This window comes from Macaca thibetana, chromosome 10 (genome assembly GCF_024542745.1).
Source record: "Macaca thibetana thibetana isolate TM-01 chromosome 10, ASM2454274v1, whole genome shotgun sequence".
NCBI lineage: Eukaryota > Metazoa > Chordata > Mammalia > Primates > Cercopithecidae > Macaca > Macaca thibetana.
Window position 1 is genome coordinate 50,970,938 of NC_065587.1, and position 12,139 is coordinate 50,983,076.

The 12,139-nt window shown below is 42.0% G+C and overlaps 1 protein-coding gene across 2 annotated transcripts in view; it reads right to left on the minus strand.

Annotated features, from left to right (window-relative positions):
* ARFGEF2 (ADP ribosylation factor guanine nucleotide exchange factor 2) overlaps window positions 1-12,139 on the minus strand; it is a 113,727-nt gene that overhangs the window by 66,510 nt on the left and 35,078 nt on the right. The window contains exons 7-10 of one of the 2 annotated variants that reach the window (XM_050807427.1): window positions 8,399-8,467; window positions 6,003-6,151; window positions 2,711-2,841; window positions 951-1,185 (exon numbers count right to left, since the gene is read on the minus strand). In XM_050807427.1, coding sequence (XP_050663384.1) covers window positions 951-1,185; window positions 2,711-2,841; window positions 6,003-6,151; window positions 8,399-8,467 — 584 coding nt within the window. Of the gene's footprint in view, window positions 1-950; window positions 1,186-2,710; window positions 2,842-6,002; window positions 6,155-8,398; window positions 8,468-12,139 lie in introns of both variants that reach the window. The other variant, XM_050807426.1, reaches the window with a different exon arrangement.

Genomic DNA, 12,139 nt, shown 5'->3' on the forward strand with positions numbered 1-12,139 from the left:
AAAGGAGGACACTAATTAACAGTTTCAACCAGGGCTCAAAACCTCCAAAGTCTTCAGAAGCCAACCCGATCCTGCAGTAAGTAAAGCACCCTGGGCAGGAGAGTGGAGCGCCCGCCCGGCTGGGCAGCGTCAGGACCCTGGCCTTGGTGGGGACGGCTGGCAGGGTAGGGGCCATCAGGGGAGCTGCCAAGTGGAAATGCAGGACCCATGTTGTGACTTTTTGGAGAGAAACCAGAAATCTGGAGTTTCATGTAAAATAGGATTTCTCAATTTGGCAACTAATCTAAATGATTTCAAACAATTTACAGACCAAACAGACATGTTTAAGGGGCGAGCCCAGCATATAGCCCATATCCTTTGGTTAAAATGAAAGGCACATAAGATCTGGGGGCAGTAACTTTTTTTTTTTTTTTTTGAGACAGAGTCTCGCTCTGTTGCCCAGGCTAGAGTGCAGTGGCGCAATCTCAGCTCACTGTAAGCTCTGCCTCCTGGGTTCATGCCATTCTCCTGCCTCAGCCTCCCGAGTAGCTGGGACTACAGGCGCCCACCACCTCGCCCGGCTAATTTTTTTGTATTTTTAGTAAAAACAGTGTTTCACCATGTTAGCCAGGATGATCTCAATCTGACCTCGTGATCCGCCCGCCTCAGCCTCCCAAAGTGCTGGGATTACAGGCATGAGCCACTGTGCCCAGCCTGAGGGCAGTAACTTTTTATAAAAAGATACTCTCTTACTCATTTAAAAAGTTCTGATTTACTGGGGTGCCAGCTGATGAGTATGCCATTTACCCTCCCTGCCCTTGCCCACTCCTGAATTCCGGATGGTAAGATATGAAACATTTTCACGAACCATTTTCCTAATGCTTAGTGTATAATATTAGCAGCATTCTCAACATTGAGTATTATTATTAATAATAGTAAACAATCAAATGAAAAAACTTTGGAGTCCATACCTCTATCTGCATTTTCAAGTGCATTTTAAAGTTTGAAAGAAGAGTAAGAAAAATGGCAAGAGACAGCTCAAAGACATCAGGCACTGAAGAGACGCCGTTTTTGGACAAGGCCACACAGAGATATTGCTTGATTGCATTGATGAACATCTCGTGAGTCCTAAATACGGGGCCAGCATTTTGTAACACAGAGAGGAGCAGCTGCAGGGAAACCACCTTGGAACGCAGCTCATGGGATCTGGCAAAGAAAATGAAAAACCATAACAGTGCTAAAAGAAAAAATGTCAAACAGTATGTTTCTTGAGAAGGCCTTGCTCCTCTACCAATGAGCAGAAGTTTAAAGAATTAATAGCACCTAAATGTCAGGAGAATCAGGGCAGATGGCATGAGGTGGGTCCTTCTGGAATTGCAGGCCCTTTGAGAACAAGAGCTGCCAATTCCTTTTTGTCTCTCTCCATCACAAAGTAGAGAATACAGCAGGAGCAAAGTGTCAACTGATTCTGGAGAGCAGGTTCTACAACTGCACTGAGAGAATCAATGACTTTACATCACTTGTGGGAGGCTGAGACACCTGGCTCACCCCATCTTAACACACCATGAAGACGGTGCTCTTTATCCACCTACCTCACAGCCCTCCCTCACCGCTGCCCATCCCTGAGTTCAGGTATGGTAAGAAATGGTACATTTTCATGAACTATTTTCTTAACACTTATTTTTATTTTTTAAAATTTACTGTTGCTCTGTTGCCCAGGCTAGAGTTCAGTGACACGATCTCGGCTCACTGCAACCTCTGCCTCTTGGGTTCAAGCGATTCTCTTGCCTCAGCCTCCTGAGTGGCTGGGATTACAGGTGCGTACCAGCACACCCAGCTAATTTTTGTATTTTTAGTAGAGATGGGGTTTTGTCTTGTTGGCCAGGCTGGTTTCAAACTCCTGGCCTCAAGTGATCCACCCACCTCGGCCTCCCAGAGTGTTGGGATTATAGGCGTGAGCCACCACACCTGGCCTATTTTCCTAATACCTATCATAATATTAGCAGCATTCACAATAGATGAATTGAAGATTATTATTAATGACTAATGACAGGAACGACAGTGACAATTTATAAAGTACAAGGCCCCATGCTCAGGACAACACCGATATTTCATTTAATCAATCCTGTAAGATGATTTTCCATATTCCCATTTTTCAGATGAGGCTTGGTAAGACATATAACCAAGGAACTGCTCTCAGGTGGAGGAGCCAAGATCTAAATGCAGCTCTTTCTGGCTCTGAAGCCTCTGCTTTCTTCACTCCACAGCACTGACATCCTTGTAGTAGTTTGTTTACTACAAAGAAATGTTTGGCTTCCCTGTGTCCCAATCTGGGGCTTAGATCTGTATCGATGAAGCAGAGGTTTCCAAACACAACAGGGAACTGAGGTTTGCAGGTATCCTGTCCCTCCCCACCCCACATCAGGAGATTCAATCCACTAGCTAGTAAAAATGTGCTTTTTATGTGTTCAACAAACAGACTGTTTTTAGCATTCATATGCCAAGAAAAGCAAAACTGGGCAAAATCTTGGTTGGTGGGGATACAGAGACAATTCAATATGAAAGGACTATAGAGACTGCATGAGTCTGAAAGTTGTAAAACCATTCCTGCACTTACACTGACAAAGAGACACAACACTGAAACTTCTTGGAACAAGGGGAGTGTGAAACACAGTACCATGTGCTGCTGGATCATTGGATTGAAGATGGCCAAGAACTGCTGTCTGCTTACTTTGGGTCTGGAGGGCCTTCACCAAGGGGTTTCATGGACAGCTTGCACAGGGAGCGGAACACAAGGAAGGCATCCTTCTGCAGAACATGGGAGAACCTGGCAGCCACTTGATGTCCTTGTGCATCCGATTCCTAGGATTAGAAACAAACATTAGCAGGGTGTGGTGACGCGCACCTGTAGTCCTAGTTCCTCCGGAGGCTGAGGGAGGAGGATCCATTGAGCCCAAGAGGTCAAGGCTGCAGTAAGCCATGATGGCACTGCTGCACTCCACTCTGGGGAACATAGTAAGACCGTATCTCAAAAAATAAAAAGGGAGAGGACAAAACAAAAGTATAACTCTTATCAAAACTAAGAAATGTAATTATCTCGTGGAAATTAAAATTCTTCTATTTAATAGGGAGACGAAGGATGTGGGGGAGGGGAGGATATGACAAAATAGGAGCTATGGAGGAGCCATCACAGCAATTCTACAACCTTGTTCCTTGTTCTTCAGAGTTGGTATGGGTGGTTTAAAATGAAACATGATCAAAAGTTAAGCTGTAAAAAAACCAAAACTAATACAGGTAATTACATTAGCTTGGGTAAGAAAGGTAGTTCTAAGAACACTATTGTAAGCCAGGTGCAATGGCTCACGCCTGTAATCCCAATACTTTGGGAGGCCAAGGCAGGCAGATCACTTGAAGTCAGGAGTTCCAGACCAACTTGGCCAACATGGTGAAACCTCGTCTCTACTAATCCCAGCTTCTTGGGAGGCTAAGACAGGAGAATCGCTTGAACCTGGGAGGTAAAGGTTGCAGTGAGCCGAGATCGCGGCACTGCACTCCAGCCTGGGTGACCAAAAAATAATAATAATAAAAAAAATAAAAAAAAGAATACTGTTGCAGCTATTGCAGGATAAATGGGTAACAAAGGATAGGTATTACAAAATAAACTTTTTTCACCTAAAAAAAGGTAAATTACATTTAAAAACAAAACATAAAAATAAAATTTTTTGGCCAGACACGGTGGCTCACGCCTGATATCCCAGCACTTTGGAAGGCTGAGGTGGGCAGATCACAAGGTTGGGAGATCGAGACCATCCTGGCTAAGATGGTGAAACCTCGTCTCTACTAAAAATACAAAAAATTAGCTGAGAGTGGTGGTGGGCGCCTATAGTCCAAGCTACTCAGGAGGCCGAGGCAGGAGAATGGCGTGAACCTGGGAGGCAGAGCTTGCAGTGAGCCGAGATTGCGCCACTGTACTCTAGCCTGGGCAACAGAGCGAGACTGCATCTCAAAAAAATAAATAAATAAAAATTTTTTAACGTATAATAAAGATTAATATCCCCCACATATAAAAGTTCTTATAATTCTTATAATTCATTAAGGAAATATGAAAACCTTCCTCCCACATGAAAAAAATGGATAAGCAATGTACCAATAAATGCAAATGATAAAGAAACATAAATGGCCTTATTACTCATCATTAGGGTAGGAGCTTTCTCCTATCAGACTAGCAAAGATGTGAATAAAGGCTGCTGCCTAGTTTTAATGAGAGAATGGGAAAATGGGTATTGAGAGATTAAAGGTGGACAGGGATTCAAGCAGTACCTTCCCAGAAGACTGACTTGGTGTTAAGGATCAAAAGCCTTAAAACTTCCAACTCCCACTCTCTTTCATTCATTTACTTACGAGACATGATCTCACTACATTTATTTATTTATTTATGAGATGGGGTCTCACTATGTTCCCCTGGCTGGATTTCTGGGCTCAAGCGATCCTCCAGCCTCAGCCTCCTGAGTAGCTGGGAATACAGAAGCATGCTATTACACTCAGCTAAAACTTCCAACTCTTGAACCATCAATACTACTCGCAGGAATTTATTCCTAAGAAGGAATTAAGAGTTATCTATAAGGATATTCATTATAGAAGCATTTCCTATGATAAAACTGGAATAATCTAAAAACCCAATAGGGAATTGGTTAATAGATTACAGTGATCCATACAGAATTTCACATGGCCATTAAAAATTTTTGTTAGCTCTACATACACTGATAGGGGAAGATGCCCACCATATAGTGTTGAGTAAACAAAGCAAACTGCCGCTTATTATATAACATGAGTCCCTTGTATAGATTTAAGTGCGTCCTCAAGGGGGTTAAAAAAAAGAAAACAAAAACAAACCAAAAAACCACCTTATTCTGGTCGGATGCAGTGGTTCATGCCTGTAAACCCAGCACTTTGGGAAGCTGAGGTGAGCAGATTGCTTGAGCCCAGTTCAAGATCACCCTGGGCAACATAGTGAGACCCTGTCTCTACAAATAATAATAAAAAATTAGCCAGGTGTGGTGGTGCATGCCTGTAGCCCCAGATACTCAGGGGGCTGAGGCGGCAGGATCATTTGAGCCCAGGAAGTGAAGGCTGCAGTGAGTCGAGACCACACCACTGCACTCCAGCCTAGGTGAGAATGAGATTCTGTCTCAAATAAACAACAACAAATCCTTATTCTTTTTATGTATGAAGCATAGATATACATGTTGCATATGGATATCCAGTTTACTGGTGGCATTACAACTTAATGGGGGATGATGATTAGGAAAAAATGTCTACAAAGTTTTCTTGGAGGAAGGAGCAATAATGAAAAAGGTTGAGAAACACTGGTAAAAAGACAAAGAAAGTGGGGTCTTGAGCGACAGTCACATCGTATTACTTCCTATTTTGAATGCTTATATTTAATTTTAAAGCAATTTTTAAGAGAACAATAAGGCTACTAAAAAGAATAATGTGGCGGACATATCTATGGGCCTGAGAGAATGTTCATAATATAAATTGTTTAAAAAGCAGGTTGCAACACAGGATACACACTGTATTATTCTATTTAAGTGGTAAAATATGTGAGATGGAGAAAAATCTAGAAGGATATAGGTAAGATGTTAACAAGGGCAATCTATGGGTTATGGATGGCTTTCCTATACATACTGACTTTCCAATACAGAGAAGGAAAGACAGGTAACTATATATTTCATTTTCCTATAATGAATGTATACTATTTTGAGAGAGAAGAAAAATAGCAAGAAATTTAAGTGTTAAAAGTCCGAGTAAACAGGGTTTAATAATGATGTTATATACCAAGCAACATTAGCACATTCTAAGAACTGAACCTGCTAATACAAAGAATATTGGCCCAGAACTCTGTGACTAATAAATGAATAGGGCTTGCTTATTTTAGTTGCTTCTTTTGAGGGAAGATTTTATTCTGCATTTTTTGAAAAACTAAAAATGGCAATGAATCCAGAGGATGATCACTAACATACCAGATTATCTGCTGATGACAAGGACTGCCGGTCATCGGCTATTCCATTGGTCTGTGAGTTTTCATCAACTCCTGGGGGAATAGCACATTCCTGACACTCCAGTTCACCTAGAACTCTCTCAGGTTCTGTCAGACCATGCTTTTCCGCTGCTTCTTAAAACACAAATACAAAGTCATAGCCAAATTAGTACTGTACTTACCCTAAAAGGCTGCTTGACACCAAAAAGAAGTTATTCGTGAGCCTCCCAGCTGTTGCTTTTTCCCCTTTTCCTGTGCCACCAGCCCATGACTGACACAATCCTGGAAAAGCCTTGGCCAAAGTGATGCTTAAGCTTTATGAGTGTTTGTTATCCACAGCCCCACTGCCAGGGCCACAGCAATATACAATTCTCTCCAGATCAATGGTGCCTCCAGAATTGTGTAATGCAGCAGCCCTGCCCACCCCCATTCACTTTTGAAAAAGATTAGAAGCAGCTAAACATGAAAGGTACAGATTTTTTAAACGTACCATTAATAAAGGAATTAGAGAAGAGTCAGTTATGACAGAAAACCTTAGTCACAGAGAAAAAATGTAAACCTAAGCTTCTTGGCAGCCATGTGAAAAAAGGAAAATAATTAAAATAAAGAATTAAATATATTTCATCATTTAATGAAGGAAAGCATATCTGATGATCAGCAGAGCAATGAAACTCTAAGAAAACTTTATAATGTGGTTCTTTATATATACATAAGGGATATGAAACAATGAGAACAATTTTCAATAATAGCTTTACAAAGCATATTTCATTCAGTAAGTATTTATCAAGTGCCTATTATGTGCCAGGCTCTGCAGTAGTGGCTAGAGGACACGAAGTAAACAAGACAAACATCCATTACCTGAAGACTTCTTGTATAGACCCCAGAAACAAATCTAAAGGTATGAAATAAAATTTTTCTATTTTACAGGCATTTCTATAAGAAGTTAAATAAATAATAGAATATGTATATAGCTTTGTGGTACCTTAACAAAAAGATAGGGCTTAGAAAAGTGGCTTTCAAATCTTGACCTCTGTAAGAAATTAATTTAAAAAACTGTATCCCAGTATAGACACGTGCACATAAATAACTGAAACACATTTCATGAAACAATACTTAACATTATATGTGATACAGTCAGATCATTTGTACTCTGTTTCATTTTACTCTTTCATTTAAAAAAAAAAGCTGATTAAAACCTACTAAGATTTTGATTTCTAGAAATAGTAATGGTTGGCCGGGCGCGGTGGCTCAAGCCTGTAATCCCAGCACTTTGGGAGGCCGAGACGGGCGGATCACAAGGTCAGGAGATCGAGACCATCCTGGCTAACACAGTGAAACCCCGCCTCTACTAAAAAATACAAAAAACTAGCCAGGCAAGGTGGCGGGCGCCTGTAGTCCCAGCTACTCGGGAGGCTGAGGCAGGAGAATGGCGTAAACCCGGGGGGCGGAGCTTGCAGTGAGCTGAGATCCAGCCATGGACTCCAGCCTGGGCGACAGAGCGAGACTCCGTCTCAAAAAAAAAAAAAAAAAAAGAAATAGTAACGGTTTATTGGCATTGGAACAAAATGTTCAGCATACACCCACTGACCTGAGATTCTGGGCAGAAACCATACCATGAAGCAGTTATGAATGAAGCCTAACAAAATAAAGCTTCCCTGTACACCTGATACCTGCTGACAAGTGGAGTGTCCCCTTGACACAACAATGGCTGGCCATGAAAACTCAGCTCCAATGGACATGGATCTCAGGGCTCCAGCCCACTTCTAGAAAGACCTGGACATCCCCTAATCTACAAGGCATATGGAATGGCCCTCTGCATCTCTATGTGGAGCATCTAAGCCTAACACAGTCAGACAATGTTTCTTTTTTTTGAGATGGAGTCTTGCTCTGCCACCCAGGCTGAAGTGCAGTGGCGTGATCTCGGCTCACTGCAACCTCTACCTTCCAGGTTCAAGCAATTCTGCCGCCTCAGCCTCCCAAAAAGCTGGGACTACAGGCGTGCGTCACCATGCCCGGCTACTTTTTGTATTTTTAGTAGAGATGGGGTTTCACCATATTGGCCAGGCTGGTCTCGAATTCCTGACCTTGTGATCCGCCCGCCTTGGCCTCCCAAAGTGCTGGGATTACAGGCGTGAGCCACCGCGCCCGGCCCAGACTATGTTTCTTAAACCCAATCCAAATGAGACTAAAATCAGTCAGTAAAAACAAGTCATTTTTGAATCCCATATAAAAGATGGGCAGATGTGGGAAGATTCAGTTTCCATGAGCTCCATGAGTTCTTAGGGCAGGGAAGAGGAAACTCCACCACTAAAACATTTTGCTGAGGACTTTTTGGATGAATGAGGGAAGAGGAAAGGCTGGGTCGTCCTTGGTTCTTACCTTTAATGGCAGATGTGACTACATCTTCCAAGATGTCCTTCACCACCTCCTGGGCTCCGTCATCAGTCCCTACACACACATCCAAATATACAAAACACACATGGGTATTTCCAGGAAAAACAAAGGAAGAAGGGGAGATTACGGGGAGTTACATTTCAGAAGGCAAAGGGTGCAAATAAGTTCTCCCCAAGGCCAAATCTGATTGTGCCAATGAAGGATAACTTCCTTGAAATCGGGAAACTTAGGCAGCATCTGTTCTGCTTTTGAGGTTCCCTTTGTGGAACACTAAAACCCCACTGGCTTGTATTACTCTCTTCCTTCCTGAGTCCCAGTGGCTCAGCCCAGGGCCCTCCCCAACACCCCCAACTTGGACGCAAGAGCTCGATTTTATCCAGCTAGGGTTCCTGGCAGAACAAATGGAGCTTTCTCTTGTGCCTTAGCCTCAGGGACCAACGAGCCTTGGTAAACGACATGCCTTCTGCTGCTCTGCCTTCCCACACTGTAAACCCAGAATCTGGCATGAGATTTCCAATGTGATAGTTAAGGATTTATTCAACTTTTATGAAATGATTCTGTAATATGTTAACCGTTTAAGTAGAAGAGGTTCGGTATCTCTTATTTTTTTTTTTCTTCAGAAAACTAGTTCTAGGAAAGAGTTTATATAAACAGCTCTTGACTAGATGTTTAGAAGTAAACATTACTTTTTTTTTTTTTTTTTTTGAGACAGAGTTTTGCTCTCTTGTCCAGGCTGGAGTGCAATGGCACCATCCCAGCTTACTGCAACCTCCGCCTCCTTGGCTCAAGCAATCCTCCCACCTCACCATGCCCGGCTAATTTTGTAGTTTTAGTAGAGACAAGGTTTCTCTATGTTGCCTAGGCTGGTCTTGAACTCTTGAGTTCAACTGATCCACCCACCTTGGCCTCCCAAAGTGCTGGGATTACAAGCATGAGACATTGCACCTGGCCGAACGTTACTCATTTATAAAACATCATGTTGACCAAAAAAACCATCACCTTAAAAAAGCAAAACCAAAATAATCCTTTGACTGTGTATTAATGAGAATTTTTAATCCAGCCACCATTTTTATGAGTTCTATGCTTGATCTACAAGGTCCTGGAGGGCAGTGCTAAGTATTTTCATTTCCATTGGGCACTTAACACCCTGGAACTATCTACGTGGCAAAGTAAATTCGTGTGGGAAATATTGATGTTATAAGCTTTTCCTAGAAGGCAAAGGGAACTTGAAGTCAGAAAACCCCGGAAACAGTCACAATCCGCTAAACTCACTTCTTATCTAAAAAGGATGATTTAGACTAGATCACTGTTACTCAAACTTTGGTCATTCTCAAACCACCTTCATAACTTTTGCCACATTCATGCACCACCATAATATTATATATTATTATGTATTTTAAATATACTGTTATGCGCCACATAACAACATCTGGTCAATGAGGAATCACGTATACAATAGTGGTCCCGGAAGACTACCAGTGGAGCTGAAAAATTCCTATCGCCTAGTGACATCATAGCCGTTGTTATGTCGCAGCACAACTTATTACTTATATCTGTGGTGATGCTGGTGTGAACAAACCTGTGCTACCAGTCATATAAAAGAAGAGTACATGCAATTCTGTATAATACATAATAATTGGTAATAAACCAGTGTGTTATTAGTTTATGTATTTACTATAATATACTTCTTTTTTTTTTTTTTTTTTTTTTTTTTGAGAGAGAGTCGCAATCTGTTGCCCAGGCTGGAGTGCAGTGACACGATCTTGGCTCACTGCAACCTCCGCCTCCCAGGTTCAAGCGATTCTCTTGCCTCAGCCTCCCGAGTAACTGGGATTACAGGCCTGTGCCACAACGCCCGGCTAATTTTTGTACTTTTAGTAGAGACGGAGTTTTGCCATGTTGGCCAGGCTGGCCTCGAGCTCCTGACCTCAACTGATCTGCCTGCCTCAGCCTCCCAAAGTGTTGGGATTACAGGCGTGAGCCACCGTGCTCAGCCTATACTATACTCTTCATTGTCATTGCCTTCTACTTATTTAAAAAAGAAAAAGTTAACTGTAAAAAAGTCTCAGGCAGGTTCAGGAAGCATTCCAGGAGCAAGTATTGTTATTATAGGAGATACCAACTCCATGTATGTTACAGCCGCTGAAGACCTTCCGGGGACAAGATGTGGAGGTGGAAGACAGTGATATGAATAATCCTGACCATGTGTAGGCCTAGGCTAATCTGTGTGTTTTGTGGCTTAGTTTTTAACAAAAATATTTTAAAAGTTTTAAAAACCTAAAAATTTAAGAAATAGAAAAAAAAGTTTATAGAATAAGAATATAAAGAAAAAATATTTTTGTGTATCTGTGCCATGTGTTTGTTTTAAACTAGATGCTATTACAAGAGCCAAAAGTTAAAAAAAAAAAAAGTTTATGAAGTAAAAATGTTACAGTAAGCTAAAATTAATTTATTATTGAGTAAAGAAAATTATTATTATTTTTTTTTGAGATGGAGTCTCGCTCTGTCACCAGGCTTGATGCAGTGGCACAATCTCGGCTCTCTGCAACCTCCGCATCCCAGGTTCGAGCAATTCTCCTGCCTCAGCCTCCTGAGTAGCTGAGACTACAGGTGTGCGCCACCACACCCAGCTAATTTTTGTATTTTTAGTAGAGACGGGGTTTTACCATGTTGGCCAGGATGGTCTCAATCTCGACCTCGTGATCCAACTGCCTCGGCCTCCCAAAACGCTGGGATTACAGGCGTGAGCTACCGTGCCTGGCCAGAAAATTAATTTTATAGGCTGGGCACAGTGGCTCATGCCTATAATCCCAGCACTTCAAGAGGCCAAGGCGGGTGGATCACCTGAGGTCAGGAGTTCGAGACCAGCCTGGTCAACAACAGAAACTCAGTCTCTACCAAAAATACAAAAATTAGCCAGGCGTGGTAGCAGGCACCTGTAATCCCAGCTACTCGGGAGGCTGAGGCAGGAGAATCACTTGAACCTGGGAGGTGGAGATTGCAGTGAGCAGAGATCGTGCCACTGCACTCCAGCCTGGAGGACAAGAGCAAAACTCCGTCTCCAAAAAAAAAAAAAAAAAAGAAAGAAAATTATTTTTATAAATTTAGGGTAGCCTAAGTGTTTATGAAGCCTGCAGTGGGATATGGTCATGTCCCAGGCCTTCACATTCACTCACTGCTCACTCACTGACTCACTCAGAGTAACTTCCAGTCCTTCATGCTCCATCCATGGTAAGTGCCCTATACAGGTATATCAGTTTTTATCTTTTATACCGCATTTTGACTGCACCTTATCAAATCCTTACCACTGTGTTACCAATGCATATAGTATTCAACACGGTAACATGGCGTACAGGTTTATAGCCTAGAGGTGAAACTGCCTATGACCCATTTCTCAGAACATAACCCTGTTGTTAAGCAATGCATGACGGCAAGTATTTACTAGTGCTCTTTAAGTTAACTCACCTTAAGCAATAAAATTCACAAAATAACAGTTTTCATATGTTAGTTACATTTTCTGAATGCATATTAAAATAAATGACCTTTAAAATATAAAACGTTCTGGTGGGGCATGGCAGCTCATGCCTGTAATTCCAGCACTTTGGGAGGCTGAGGTGGGGAGGATCACTTGAGCTCAGGAGTTTGAGACTAGCTTGGACAACACAGCAAAACCCCATTTCTACAAAAAGTATAAAAATTAGCAGGGCATGGTGGCACACACCTGCA